The following is a 15241-nucleotide window of genomic DNA, read 5'->3' as shown; positions in this document are numbered from 1 at the left end:
CGCCCACATATAGATGTCATAGGTCAACAATACGGAAGCTAGAAACTCGTGACTTGAGTATGATAGGGCCGTGTAGGAAGAGCCACAGTAAACACCAATAAAACTGGTCGCTGATTGGCTTCCAGAGGTACCTGGGCTGACATTTTGTTTCCAGTATCAGATTTCATCTTGTGAACACCCTCTCCATTCACACTGTTGTACAAGAGTACGTACAAGACATGGAAGTACAGCAGAGCCTGAAATGCTTTCCAATCAGCCTGCAGTATATAATTCATAAGCATGTTTAAATAATGCAAATATATATTTTTAACCACAAAATAAGTTGGGAAAAAGTACTGTTGCTATATAAGTGCAAAGCATTTACCATTAAGCAACATTTGCACCCTTTTAAAACTCATCTATTGTAACCATATCTTCAGAAATGATTCAAAAACAGGAGCAACAAAAAACAATAGAACTGCACTAACAGTGAAGGAAAAATATTAGGTCCACAATAGGGTTTTAATGAGGTCATGGTCTGCTTCACAACCTGTTCCGCCTTCTTTCCAAATGAGTCCACACCTTAAAGTCTTCTGTCAACACACATTTAAACAATGAATTCTTTGTTGATTTTACCCTTTGAGTAAATGAGTTAAAACTTTATCATAAGGGGCTAAAGCTCCTATTAGAACCGATGAACAAAGACATAAACCAAAGTACTCAACTAAAGGTTAAAAATCATTTTCAGCTTATTCACAGCTTTGTGACCATAAAGAAATAGAACTTTTTGTGGTGACTGTCAAAATTCTGCAGATGTGCACACACAAGTACATGAAACAAAGATATAACTTTTTAAATGTACGCAAGCAGGCAACATTTACCCCTTTCAAATATTAATTTTGTTATTTCGCCAAAATTAAAAAAATACAAATAATATAGCAGATTGATTACAATTGACATGAAATAGTTTAAGCTCTATCATGTAGCTTTCTTAAACAAAACTAGCATATCAGCAGACACTGAATGAGATTTAATATTTTGGGGAATTTCTTTTTTTTTTTTTTTTGGTAATTTTAAGATCCTATTTGGGCTTTCTGTACGTTTTTAATACATTTTAAATTAAGTCATCATTTTCAAAATAAAAGCAATAATTACCATAATGGTTATGAGGTTTATGAAATACATAATACACAGTGCTCACAGTCTTTGCTCTAATTCATCCCAAACGTGTTGCATCGGGTTGAGGTCAGGACTCTGTGCAGGCCAGTCAAGTTCTTCCACACCAAACTCACTCATCCATGTCTTTATGGACCTTGCTTTGAGCACCTGAATTCATTTATTTGGATGGGTAAACGAATACTTTTGGCAATATAGTGCATCTTAAAATCTATAAAACACCCTTGAACTTAAGTTCAGTTTCCTCAAAATGTTGAGAAAGCAAGTGAACTGCGGTTTTGAAGCTGATCAAACACTAAAAATGCAGGGGAGGACTACTGTCATGACATTTCTTCTGGCAGAGTTTTTATGATCCTGACTAAATGTGTCTTGTGAGATACTACAAAGAATCTACAAAGATTAAAAATTCACTTTTTAAATAATTCTGGCTTTTTAAATGACAAAGACATCTGGTGGCTGCAAATGGTCATAGCAGCTCCATAAGCCACTATTCTTATGCCACCAAGTTCATTATCAATTAATTACTGGGGATGTGAATAATTTAAAATGAAAGTAATCTTTTCCCTGATCTGCTATTTATCAGAATAAATGACAATGTAAAACCTTCATAACCAAAACTCTGGTCAAAGCAATGGAAAAGCCCCCTTTAATTGAATAATTAACATGTTGCAGGCACTTTCATAAGCATTTCAAATATCCATTTAAATTTAAATGTAGATCTGAAACTCAGGAAACTAGTGAAACATGAATGGCTCAACATAATTTATTTTCATTTTATGTTAAAATGTACAGAGTTCTTTGAAAGTACTTGCTAAGAAAGAAAAAAAAAAGAATAAATGGAAATACATACAGGAGCAGAGTAGAGTTGTGGCTGCTGAGCACAAATCAACCTTCACTATGAGCCCAGCTGTCACTCCTCTCTTTATTTTGCACTCTCTTACCATACAACGCAACATGTACAATTACAAAGGATACAAAAAGGGAAGCGATATAAACAGACAGAAATATACTGAGCTCATTTTACATGCCTCTTAAATGTAAGGAAGTCATCCTATACACACACAAGTAAAAAAAAATGCCAAGTGACCTTTAGATATTTGTAGTCCCTTTGTTTAAAATAGCATTAATATACTACACAAAGATAGAAAAACTCTAGAGATGAGATGGAATGGAGAGGTTAAAGGCATCTTAAAGTCACTAAAAGTGAGTGGTAATTTTTTTAAATTTTGAATTTCTTAGTAATTATTACCCAAGAGGCGAGCTAAAAAATATGTAGTTTTTTTCCTGAAACAGAAGTGAAAAAAATGACAGTACCAATATCAATGTCGGAATTTCCTTTATATTATAGAAAAAACATTTTCTCTACAATAGGTTTTCTAAAGTTGAAAAGAGTCAGCTTGTGTCATAAAAGAAAGCTGCCCAGTCTGATAAAATTCAGAAAGAAACAAAATAAAAATATAAGTACAGAACCAAACAATACACACAAATAAAGTATGCAATGTCAAGTCTGTAAGAAAATGAAAACTCCTCTTTTGACTTTGAATACTGGTACATGGAGTCACAAGGTCAACCGTTTTATTCCTGCCAGTTAAATGCCATAACTAGCAGGACCTGGAACACTTGCTCGCCTCCGACCCTGCTTTTATACGAGTGTGCCTCTCTGTGAGGGCCAAACCATGCACTAGATCAGGCATTTAGGCACCTTTCTTAAACGCTAACGGTCTGCTGCCATATTTCTAGCCAATGCAAGTGCAGAATTTTGCAGAAAAGGAATAAAAAGTACAGTTTTAACAGAATACATTATTCAAACGCAGACTCTGGACCTCTCTGGGTCACTAACATTTACAGAGGGGAGGTCAGATATAGTAAACAGACTTTCCTTAAAGCAGTAAAATGGAAATTTCAACATTTGTACTGCGTTCTCTAAACTGCTTAAAAAGGCAGAGATTTTAAACCATCTGTCATTGGAGTGTGGACAAGAACAACTGGATGCTGTACTTTCCTGAGCTAGCCGCCAACTGGCGGCAGCTAGCCAGTGTGTTTGTATATGTGTGCTGCATATTGGGAAGTACCTGAATATTTACATCTGAATGTTTTAAGAGTGGCAGCAAACTCGAAAATAATGCTACTTGTTTAATTTATGGACATTTAATAGACTGTGATGTGCTCATCTCTCTTCTGTGTCTTTGCTGTGTTTTTGGTACAAAACCATCCATCGGGGAAGACAGAGACTTTAGAAACAGCTCAACATCTCCAACACCGGAAGCCCCGCTCCTATGCTTTACTGGAAACTAGGTGAAAAGCCATCTGATCAAGTAGCCACAGAGATGTTTGGGTTTTTCAGAGACAGAAAGTGGGTGTGTATCACCATTTCAGAAAGCACATATATAAAGACCAAAGCATATAAGAGGTCGGACAGCACACAAATATAAAAAGAAAACAGAAAAAGAAAATTAGAAAAAAAATGTATTCAACAACAAAAATAAGGTTCAACATTATGTTCAACAAAACAAAACAAGATTTGCCTACAATGATTCATTGTCTTTTTTCAAGGTAAGGCTTCCTATATCAATTAAAAGATTGTGTGCATGTTTGAATATATTCAGTTAACCACTATTTTATCATTTGCAGTCTGATAATGGAAGGTACTCCTGTATTGTCTTTCACTGTGTATCTTCCTCATTATTCTTGTCCTCTCTACTCTCCTTCTGCACATCATAAAGAGGAGGGGACTTCTGGACCTGTGTGAAGCCACATTACAGAGGCCTGTGAAGGCCTTGCCTGATGCCCCATGGCACAGCTGAGGTCCATGTACACACACATACCCCGAATCCTACTGATCTGCTTCCATAAGCAGCCAGTTCGGAGGGGAAACAAGCCCAAAGAAAAAGGGAGAAAACGAAAACACAGGAAAGATCCTCTCTGTCTCCATCACCGTCACTACCTCATGCCTGCTGAGGCACAGGAGAGGGTGAACAGGAGTAATGGACATTTAGAGTACAGCAAGTATCAGCTCTGGCCCCATGTCTCCTTCAGTTCTTCGCTGCTCATCTGCTCATGTAAGGTGACTGTTTTGGGACACCAGCATAGCTGTGATGGGATGGACCAGTGTACATCATGTTGCCATGGTGATTGGACTGCATAGGCTGTTGTGGGTAACCCTGCCCTCCCATCATGCCCATCTGCATCTGCATGGGGTACTGAGCTGGCTGATTCATATAAGGGGGATTGCCGTGATAACCACTGTTCATCATGGGTTGGGGCATTCGGTAGCCGGCTGACATGGCATTGAGAGGAGTCATGTTCATGGAGTTGTATGGTGCCGGCGTGGGCATGAGGTTTGGCATCATGCCACGTTGCACTGCTAAGGTGCGTGGCGTGCCCTGCATTGATACAGCTCCTGAGCTGCGTCCATAAATTTGCTGCTGGTGTGGGGCTGGGGCTAGCTGTTGAGTGGCTTTGGACCGGATAGAAATATGGCCTTTGACTGTTGCCATCTGGCCCTGTAGCCTTTGAGTGTGTGGCGGGGGTCCCAGACCAATGTTGGTGGTGGGCATGTTGCACTGCAGCTGCAGTGAACCCAGGTTCATGGAGCCAGAGCTAAGGTTAGGAGGTGGGGTCATGGTGGGCTGGCCCTGAGGGAGGGAAGTGTGGGGCGAAGGGGCCAGCCCTGGATTTGAGAGAGAAACACTTGTGGCGTAAGAGGGGACAGAAGCTGAGTGAGAATAGGGCATGGCATGGGGGTCCATGATAGTGTTGGTGAGCTGCTGGAGTTTGGCCAAGCTGAAAGTTGCTGAGGGCTGGGGGTAGCCCCCTGTGCCAAAGTCCTGCCCCATACGCTCATAAAGGGTACGTCCCCCTCCTCCACCTCCAGTCTCTGGGATTTCCATTATCATGGGTGTCGAGGCGAAGCCATTGCCCATGCTACACTGGGACAGGGCTTGCTGTTGTTGCTGAGGTGGAGGTGGTGGTGCTGATGGTGGTTGGGGGTTAGGAGCTTGCTGCTGAGGAACCTTTTTTTGTGACTGTTGCTGTTGCTGCTGGTTGGTGCTGGGAGGCCTTTCTATCACACCACAGCTCTGAGGAGACTTAATGCCACAGCTGGGGGTGTTGGATGGTGGTGGGGGTGGTGGGGGCTGGGGCACAGCACTGCCTACATTAGTAGCACCTGGTCCACTGTTGGGCCCTGGTCCTGTCTGCTGAATGAGGCTACAGCTGGCCATTGGCAGCTGGGATCCCCCTGTTCCTGTGGAAGATGTGAGACTGGGCGCTGGCACAAAGGAGCAGCTGTTAGACTGGGAGGAGGAGGAGGAGGGGGTGGCTGAGCTTGACGAAGAGGAGGCTGATGATGAGGAAGCTGTGGAAGCTCCTGCAACTACAGCAGATGACATTCCCCCTCCGTTCCCTCCATTCCCCGTGCCGTTGCCCCCTCCGCCCATGGTGGAGTCATAGCTGCTGGGGTTATCGTAGTTCTCAGTAGTGCTCTCTATACTGCCCAGGTCACTGAAGCCACTGTCCACTACCTGCTGCGAGTGGTCTGACACAGACGGCACATCCATCATTGGCGATGTCTCCATATTCTGCTGAGATGGGGCCGACAGAGAACTGGGATGCTCTGGAGTGATCTGCGTGTAGCCTCCTCCAGCACCACCACTACCGCCCCCTGTTCCAGTGGGGCCAGGTGTTCCTCCCCTCTGTCCTGCTGGTGTTGTGTCCATGATGCCTGAGGACAACCCTGGACTGTTTACAGAGCGCACAGATTGACTGGGTAGGGTCGGCACTGGAGGATTCGGGAGGGGGCTGCTGTGTTGGGAGGCTCCACACTCCTCCACTAAGGCCAGGGCCTCCTCCTCAGCTTCCCCTGTGTTGCTGTAACTCTGCAGGGTCCGACAGGCAGCAAGCGTCTCCTCGCAATCCTGGTAAGCACCATGGTGTGCCTGGGGTTCAGTCTCTTCATCCTGGGCTTCCCCCTGTGTCAGGGATTGGACAGCCTGCATAGTCTCTAGGTCCAGCTCATTGGAGTGGTGATGGGGGTGGTGTGGGTGATGGTGCGCCAGCTCTTCTTTGAAGTCAGAGTGCTGGTGAGGGTGGGAGTGCGGATGTGTGTGTTGGGGTTCCATCAACAGGGTGACATCTTTGTCGTCCGGGTGCAGGGGTTGGAGCTCCATGGGCTCAGAGGGAACAGACATGGAAGTAACTGTTTCCACTGCTGCAGCAGCTGCAGCAGACTCCTCCTGTTCTCTGCGCAGCCTCTCTTCCTGCTGTGGGTCGGCAGAAGAAAGCCGACATTTTGCTTCCTGCACGTCCTCCTCAGCCTCCTCCTCCTCCTCCTCTTCTTCCTCCTCCTGCTTGCTGACATAGTCCCGGGCCACGCTGTTCTCCATTTCTAAAAAAGCCTCTCCACCTTGGGGTTCTTCTTTGACGGGAGGAGAGTTTGCACGGGAGGGAGGCTCTTCCTCCTCATCTTCCTCATCATCTTCATCTTCTGACTCCGGACTTTTTCTCTTTTTACCACTGTTGGTATTCTTGTCTTCTAAGTGTCCATCACCTTCGTCATCTGCATCATGGTCTTCACTTCGCCTACTTCCAGAACCTGGTGTGACTGTTGTTCGCCGGTTCATACCAACGCCACCACTACCCATGCTGGCGCATTCCTCTTCCTCTCTCTCATCATCATCATCTTCTTCCCCGTCACCCATATCTGTGTCCTGAGGCCGGGACTGTGGGGCCCGGAGCCCTGAGGTGGAAGAGGACGAAGAAGGGGACTGGAGGGGACGAGATGGTGGACAACTGGGTTTGTCTTCCTCCCAGACTCTTTCAGACTCTTCCTCCTCATCCTCTTCCTCTTCTGGCTCAGAGGTGTTAGATGGTTTGGGGGCAGGCTGTGGGGGCTGGCAAAGGGTGCGGTTCTTGGGCGGTCTCCCTCGCCTTTTAGGCACCTTTTGCTCAACAGGCTTGGGCAGATAGTCATCTTCTTCATCAGAGTCTTTATTTTTGTGGTCTCTGTCAGGGTTGGTTCTGCACATTCGCTTGCTGTTACGATCATCAGTCTGGAGCAGCTGGGGATCTTTGTCCAGTTGCAGCTCTAACAGTCTTTGTCTTTCCTGCTGCTGCCTCTCTGCCTCCTCCTGGGCCCGTTGCAGGTACCAGCTCCTGGGCTTGCGGCCAGGCTTCATCTTAATTTTTGTGGGTGGGGGATCTCCAATTAGAGCCTGGTTGTCTGCAGCTGCTCGCTGGTCAAGCCCACCACTAGGGGGTTTTCCAGGTCCCCGTTTCTTCCAGTGCAGTGGTTTCCTGCTCTTTCCCTTGGGCCAGCCCTTCTTCTTCTTAACCGGGATGTCTGCGTTGGCTGCTAGAGACTCTGATGGATTTGCTGGCAAAGAAGGAACAGGCTGCAGTACAGGTGTATGTTCTGATAGGAGGTAAGGAGATAAGCAATTGTTAGAAATATGCAGCACATATGCTTCTGTATATATGACCAAGATTGGCTAAATTCTGCCATGATTGGCATCTAAACTATGCCGGCTCACCATCTTCCTCTGAATCTGTGAGGTTGGAGGGCCGACCCCTCTTAGGTGCTGGGTCAGAGAACCTTAGAGCAGAACGGGCTGGGGGGTAACGCCGCAGTGGGTGGCCCAGGGGTGTCTCCTCCTCTAGCCTTGGCATAGGTCTCTCTGAGTCCGAGTCTACAAAGGGCTCATCCAAGACCTCTGTAGTCTCCGAAATAGTCTCTGTCACCACGCTGCTGTGAGGATGGCTGCGTTGGCGAAAGCGGCGCTTCCTCAGGGGCTTCTAGGTACAAACAGGACAGGGAATTGGATGTATATTTGAAACGCTGCTTAAAATTGACAATAGAATTACAGCACCTAGACCTAATGGCATCTAGAAGATAACAGTACATCTCATGGCAAAGACGTCAATTTAGTTTCAAATACAAATGAAAATTAATTTAAAAAAAAATCTTCTTTAGAAATGTTTGTGTGAGATAACAAATGAGTTTCAATTCTGATGTCAAAATACTATTTCTTACCTTGCATTTGAGCCCCATGGCAGGCTTAGTGAGAATGGGTGGAGAGCATTCTCTCCTCTCGTCATCATCTTCATCGTCGTCATCCTCCTCTTCTTCACTGCTTTCACTGAAGATGCTCTTCCTGACAGATGGAGGCTCATTTAACCTGGAAACTGCAGGAAACTGTACCAGCCCCTCTCCAGGCCCTTCTGTCAGTCTGGGCTTAGGACCTCTCTTTTTTCTCGGCGGCCGCCCTCTTCGTGTGGGGGTTATGGAAGGGTGCCTGGCCACGTCCAGAGAGTAAAAGGCTGGGGACTCTGCTTGTCTATCCAGGGAGAAAAAGGAGGGAGGGCTGCATGCAGAGCCTGTGGTTTTCCCACCCTCTGCTTTGTCCTCTTCATCATCGTCATCATCCCCCATTGGGCGGACCTTTGGTGGCCGTCCCACCCGTGTACTATCCTTCCCCTTGCCCCACGGCCAATTTTTGGGTGGGCGGCCCCTTGGTCTACGTTCTCCATTGGTTGGGGGAGGGGGTCGTGTTGGTTCTGGGACAGGTGCTGGATACCGCACAGGAGGGGAAGTTGGAGAGCTTTGGCCAATGGGAAACTCCAGGAACCCCTTCCTTTCCTCCTCTTCTTCTTCCTCCTCCTCCCCCACCCCCCTCTTCTTCCCTTGACGCATGTGCCAGGACACTGGGGGAACCTTATGACTTGGTTTCATCTATTAAGTGAAATAAACATCAAAACTTGAATAATAACCCACAGCAACTTTAAAATTAAATATATAATTTCCACAAAGATTATTTAACTTACCTCCTTGCGGTTGTCTTCCCGTGGTTCTTCGTCATCTTCATCGTCATCATCATCATCTCCATCAGCGTCAGAGACCACAGTGTTTGTGACAATAACAGGAGTCCAGCGGAGACACTCGGGGTCGACCTCCAGCTGCCGTGGCCGAGCTTTGAGACGAGCCATGTGGCTAGCCACCACCTTCTCTCTTCGCACCAGGACCAACCTAAAAAACACAGCAGAACGAAACAAGTGTACATCAACTCTGTATGAATGCTTTGCTACATGTATACTTGGACAAATGAGACAAATATTGTCGTGTATATGGTGATGTTTTTAAAAAGGAACCCATCAAGGCAGGCAATGAGATTTCAGTGGAAGCAGGTGGAGAAAAACACGAGTGAATGCAAGAGAGCTGCATCAAGACTTGGTGGCGACAGGCACTCAAGTTTCAGTTTGCACAGTACGGTGAATACTATTTGCTGAAGGAAAAGGCTGAGCTTCTTCGGGAATTTTGAAACTGCAAGTTATCTTTGTTGTTTATTGCAATCAGCTGAAAGTTTGCAAATTTTGCCTATACACTTAATTTGCAATTGGGTTAAGCAATTGTGACTGCTAATATATTAGTTACCAAATATCGCTGATGTGTTTTCATGTCAGTTACTGGTGTGCATTACGTTCACAGTGTGGGACCCAGGCAAAAGGACTGTTGGGACAGCGATCCAGCAAAAATATGTATTAAAGTTTAACAATTTATTTAAAAACAGTGTTACCAGTGCTTGAAATTGAATGAAAAAAAATAACAATAACACCTCTGTCTGAATCGTTAATAATAATAATAATAAAGGAGACGTCAACAAATTAAGGTAGAAGGAGAAGACTTGATTATTGCTGGGATTTAAATTCATCACACTGCATCTATGGATTATTACTGAGGTTATGAGCACATGTTCTATTCTTAAAGTCATTTTAAATCCAGGATTTGTTATATGGAAAGTGAAAGCTGGCTGCTGTCCAGATTGTGTTTTGTAAGGTCGAAATGTAACCCTTCGCTTGCGAATTACAAGCTTTACATGATAATGTATCTTTAATCTGCAACAACTGCGCTGACAAACATGTGAACCACTGTAGGGCATCTTTGTGCCATTTATTATGTTCCTAAAAATAATTTGGTATACAACTGTCCTGTCTCTGACCTGTCTCCCCGTTGCTCCAGCATATTGAGGCTCTGCAAAGTGGTGGTGATGTCCTGTGGGCAGATTCCTGTCAATTTGCTCAGCTGTCGTATGGCGATTTGCCTGTCACGAATCTCATAGAGACATTCCAGCACCACACTCCGCCAATAGGCCATGTAGGAAAGCCGACCTAGGTCTGACAGAGGCTTCTCTGGAGATCCTGGCTGGCCCTCACGCTTGGATAACAAGTAGCCTACAGGGAGGGACAAATTAACAAAAGATTAATATTACGAGATGTAAAAAGTGTTTAAATAAAATATAAAAGGGTGCATATAAATACATTTTGTCAATCAAAGGCAGTGAATCAACAGACTTTGTCGCGTGCTTGAATTAAGCCTGAAAACCCTTACTGAAGTCAATGAGAAAGCGTCCATAGCCCTTGCGCTGGTACTGTGGAAGAATCATGATGCATGATACGTTGTATTTCTGTTGACAGTGCTTCTCCTGGAGAATTTAGAAAGACAAAGACCCACTTCACCATTAGGTAATAACAAAAACCATGAAAACACATTACAGGAGTCTGTGTGGGTTTACAGCAGGGGGTTGCCAGTGCTGCGTCCGCTTCCTAACTTCTGTGTTTTGGCAGTAAGATGGCATGTTAATAGGGGCACCTGTTCAAGCCAACTCCAATGAGGGCAACACAGCTTACATCACCCAGTACTTATATGGGACACAATATCACGGGTGGAATACACCAGAGTTGGGTGATGTAATTCTTTAAGTAGGTTTATGTAGGATGATTACAATTTAAAGAGCAAGATATTCTAAGAAAGATATTGGAAGTATTATAACCATACCTTAGAAAAGTAACCGACAAGGTGGCAGCCTTTGCTGTCGTTCTGGGTCAAGACGTAGAAAAGGAAGGGCTCCACATCATAGTAGAGGGTCTTGTGGTCCAGGAACAGCTTGGCCAACAGACACAGGTTCTGACAGTAGATTGTGCTCACATTCCCATCAACCTGTTGTAGGATTAGAAGAAACACATCAGAACAAGACAATGACAACTTGAGAGTTCTGTCACAGAAACAGTCCTGGACAGCATTTTAGTCTGCCGTGAGAGAGCTGTGAAGCAAACTGAAGGTGAATGGAGGAGAAGTTAGTTTCAGCCAATGATCTCAGCTGTGTCTCTGGAGGCCCTGGCAGCTAGAGCAGGTGGAGGACAGAATCAAAGCACAGTAAAGAGAAGGAGTGAGGTTCAGGTTGGGAGCTCACCAGTTATCTCTGCTCTCCTCTGATTGAGGATGGATTGCAAAGGAGACAAACTGGGGGTGCAGTAGCCACAGTCTCCAGGGTCTGGAGACTGTGGGTTAATTCACCACCTGAATGAATTTGCTACTCTGCTAATAGACCCACAAAATGTTAACTATAAATCAGTACTTATAACCTAATAATATAATATTCCACTTTGGTAGGCAGACATGTCAATAAATCCTCATTAGGATTTGGAATGATATACACACACACACACACACACACACTGTAAAGCTAGAGTGAGGGTATTGCACATGTCTTTTTTTGCATGTATGTCAAAAATGTACCATGACTGTACTTTTTAAAGGTGGCTACTATGGCTTGAGTCCGAACTCACAGAAAGTCTCAGAAATGGCTAAAACAGCTTAATTACATCATGTCTAAATGATTCAGTCCACATTTCTAAAATGCTACTCACTTCAAATACAGACACATCATCCTTCCTGTAGATCTCGTTGGCAGGGGGGTGGAACCAACTGCATTTCTTCATGTGCTGGTATAGGATGCTGCGACTTTTCATGTAGCGCAGGCAGAACTCACACAAGTAGAGCTTGGGTAATCTGGAATGGGTAAAGTAAGAAAAGCAATATGAAAGGACATGGAATGATCGGTAAAATGTCACTAAACTAATATTCATACTGCGTGTCTTTTACTTTGGCTATTTTACAGAAAGGCTGTCATTAATAATGAAAGTAACTGTAAACAGATTTTTTTTTTATAGATATTGTTCTTTAAGTAGATCAGTTTAAACAGCATTTTAAAGGTTCCAATAAAAAAAAAAATCTGAGGGAGTCAGAAAGCTTTTATTGACACCTTAAGCTTCTCTCTATATAGTTTTCAAATACCAAATGAATGTTGATTTAGTAAGAATAGTATTGTAAGCTTAGTTTAGATTTGTGCATAGTAAGTGTGAATCTCCTTTTGGCTCTGGTTGGTTACCTGCCAAAATGGGTGGTACTGTAAATAACCTTATAAGTGAGCCCTATTACAGTGGTAAGGATTTCTACGTCTTCCAGCAGGAAAATGACCGAAATACATTACAGCCCTTTGTAAACTGATGGAGTCATTTTGGCAGCAAGTTCACCCTTCTTCAATGTGGCTTTTTTATTTGCACTAAACTTTGACATGATTATAGTCAGATTACATTTCCTGCAGCAATGAGTGTGATGAGAGGTTAAATCAAGCTACTGTTTAGGGATGGAGTAAGAATGGAGACAGCTAAGTATTGTAAGAAGAATGCTTCTCCAAAAAGCTGACAACCTTCTTCAGATGCCATCAGCTAACTGCTTACACAATGCAACAGAACATTTGTGTCTCTCCCCTTTTCTCCTGCAGTGTTACGTCGTGTTGGATTGCTCTAATGAATCTGAATGCAATAGTAGGCATCAACATTTTATACACAAAAACTTTCCTTGGAGGCAAAATAATGCTCTAAATGCTTTCACAATAAAACACATAACCTTCACACAGTTTCACAAAGCTTACCTACTGTACTCCTGTGGATAGGGAGATGAATACCACGTCTGGATTTCAAACTTGCCAAATTCAATAACTGATGGACAGCGCATCTGAGGATCTGGTGGACCTGTCACACCAACTTTCTGTGTGATGGAAAACGAGAGAAAAAAAAACAGAGCGAGTGAGACATGGAAGGTCAAGTCCAGGTTTACCACAGGCGGGATCAGAACATCACAGACCAGGAAGACAGATTACACACCAGGGATTACTGGCATAGGATCTAACACTGCAGTAAGACAGGTGGAGAAAGCACTGCCAACATTAGTGTTGAGCTGTCAAGTGCACAGTCTAAAAATATTAAATGATTTTGACATCTCTGCCTGCTGTTTGTGATGGTCAGGTAAAGAACAGAACCACCTGCAACTCAGACTTGATAATCACATTGGTCTTTTTTTAAATACATCATTAACTCTTTCTACTGTGTCTGTAGCGTTCGCTGTGGATGCCTCAGTTCCAAACTAGTATTTAGTACGATCTCAAACACCGGCTCTCGGGTAAATCACTAGGCATTAATAGGGCAATTTTCATTTCAGCATCTCGGTGTTCCCTCCATCAAATATTAGGTGTTCTTTGACACCAATACTAACTGTATGCATTTAACTGAGACTTGGAAGAGGCCTCATGTACTTAACTGTGTTGTCCCTATGTTGTTGTGAACGGTAACACTGAGCAGCCCTCCCATTCCAAACAAGGAGTAGGGTTTATCATCGATAACAAGCTGAAACTCAAGCAAATATCAAATGAAAACCCTCTACTTTAATTATAGTGCAGTGGAGTGGTTGTCCCGCAGTCACCCCTATTATTTTGTCTCTCCTCCTTATCTACCTGTAGTGCCAGCTCCTGGATGTGTCTGAACAGTTCTATGTCTTTTTCTGTCAGGTTCTCGTGACCAGGCAGTTTGTCATCATCATCACGCCAGTCGTTGCCTTCTTGATTGTCTGGGAATTGAAACAGAGTAGACATTAATGAAAGTCTAGTTGCAAGCGCACAAGATTTGGTGCTAAGATGTCTGCATCACTGTGTTTAAAGCGGCTTAAAACACCATGTGTAGGTTATCATAATTGTCATAAATGAGTAACTTGCATCAAATTTAATTCTTAGAAAATAATCTGGGTGAACGCACTACCTACTGTCCATAGTTATGCCAGGTAAGTTACACAAATTACGTAATTGATGTATATTTAATCAACAGAGGTGCATATTTAATGTTTAACCCACCAATGATGCTTTCTATCAACTTTGAAAGATTTGAATCATTAGTTTTGAATTACGACCCTGCATGGTTTAAAACACAGGAATCGGTGCTGGTGGAATTTAAGGTGAATGTTCCCAATGTACCTTGTTCAGTTGCATATATTGTATTCTGCATTTTGGGCCCCAGAAACTTCAGTGGAAGTAGAACTGCAGACTTAAAATTACAATTTTGATGCACAATTCTCTAGCTGAAAATGACATATCCATATCAAGTATCAATTTCAACAAAATACATATCTTCAGTGCATCATTTAAATGTATCAATGGCCAGTATTTTTTAGAATTGATTGAGACAAACTATTTCAAAATTTTAAACTTATGAACATTTTTTTTAAATCTGAAAGCAAAATTTTAAACAAGCTACAGGAAGAGGCTGCCACTTCAGTATAAATTGATGAATCAACCCAAGCTTTTTATCTACAGAGTTGAATAGCTCATGCATTAATAGTGAAGAGCTGTGTAATAGCAGAAAGGCACAGCCGATCCTTACCCCCCCTGTCATCTCCTTCTCCTTTGCGACTGGCTTTCTTTCGAATGCGGCACTGCTGTGAGTAGTCCACCACTTCCTGCCGTGCCTTGCGGCCTTCAGGCGATGGCGTGAAAAACTTTGTGAGGGCATCGATAAGGCCCTTGGTCTTGTTGTTGAAGCGCAAGCTGCTTTGTGACAATTCATCGTCCTCCCGCATGGAAAAAAGCAGCCGGTCATCCCCTGGATAACCCTCGCAGGAAGAGCTGGAGGAGGAATTGGCCGAATCTGAGCGCTTTCGTCGACCACGCCCACCCAGCTTCTTGAAGGGCCGCCCTGGCCTACAGAAGAGGTAAGGAGTCTAGTCAGAAGTTGAAACAGCTGGGTACATCCAGACCACAAACTGAGGGGCCACTTATAATGCAACATAGCCATTGCATTTTGTCTGCACTCTGGTGAAGCAGATAGACGACATTAGTTCTTGACCTATTAATTGGGCCGATCGAAAAATGTCATTAATTGTCATTGGCCAACTTCTGCACTCAAGCCGGGCAATTAATGAAAA

The 15241-nt window shown here is 43.8% G+C and overlaps 1 protein-coding gene across 2 annotated transcripts in view; it reads right to left on the bottom strand.

The window, feature by feature from the left end:
- Positions 1 to 1903: 1903 nt before the first annotated feature.
- kat6a (K(lysine) acetyltransferase 6A) overlaps positions 1904 to 15241 on the bottom strand; it is a 31748-nt gene continuing 18410 nt past the window's right edge. For both annotated transcript variants that reach the window (XM_067520893.1, XM_067520894.1), the window contains exons 7-17: positions 14701 to 15017; positions 13782 to 13894; positions 12924 to 13039; positions 11857 to 11998; positions 10985 to 11146; positions 10538 to 10631; positions 10149 to 10380; positions 8977 to 9178; positions 8186 to 8884; positions 7686 to 7947; positions 1904 to 7567 (exon numbers count right to left, since the gene is read on the bottom strand). In XM_067520893.1, coding sequence (XP_067376994.1) covers positions 4203 to 7567; positions 7686 to 7947; positions 8186 to 8884; positions 8977 to 9178; positions 10149 to 10380; positions 10538 to 10631; positions 10985 to 11146; positions 11857 to 11998; positions 12924 to 13039; positions 13782 to 13894; positions 14701 to 15017 — 5704 coding nt within the window. In that variant the 3' untranslated portion in view covers positions 1904 to 4202. The remainder of the gene's footprint in view (positions 7568 to 7685; positions 7948 to 8185; positions 8885 to 8976; positions 9179 to 10148; positions 10381 to 10537; positions 10632 to 10984; positions 11147 to 11856; positions 11999 to 12923; positions 13040 to 13781; positions 13895 to 14700; positions 15018 to 15241) is intronic.

The sequence above is a fragment of the Channa argus genome, chromosome 11 (assembly GCF_033026475.1).
Source record: "Channa argus isolate prfri chromosome 11, Channa argus male v1.0, whole genome shotgun sequence".
NCBI classification, from domain to species: domain Eukaryota; kingdom Metazoa; phylum Chordata; class Actinopteri; order Anabantiformes; family Channidae; genus Channa; species Channa argus.
Note: the sequence above shows the minus strand (reverse complement) of the source record. Positions and strands in the feature narration are given on the sequence as shown.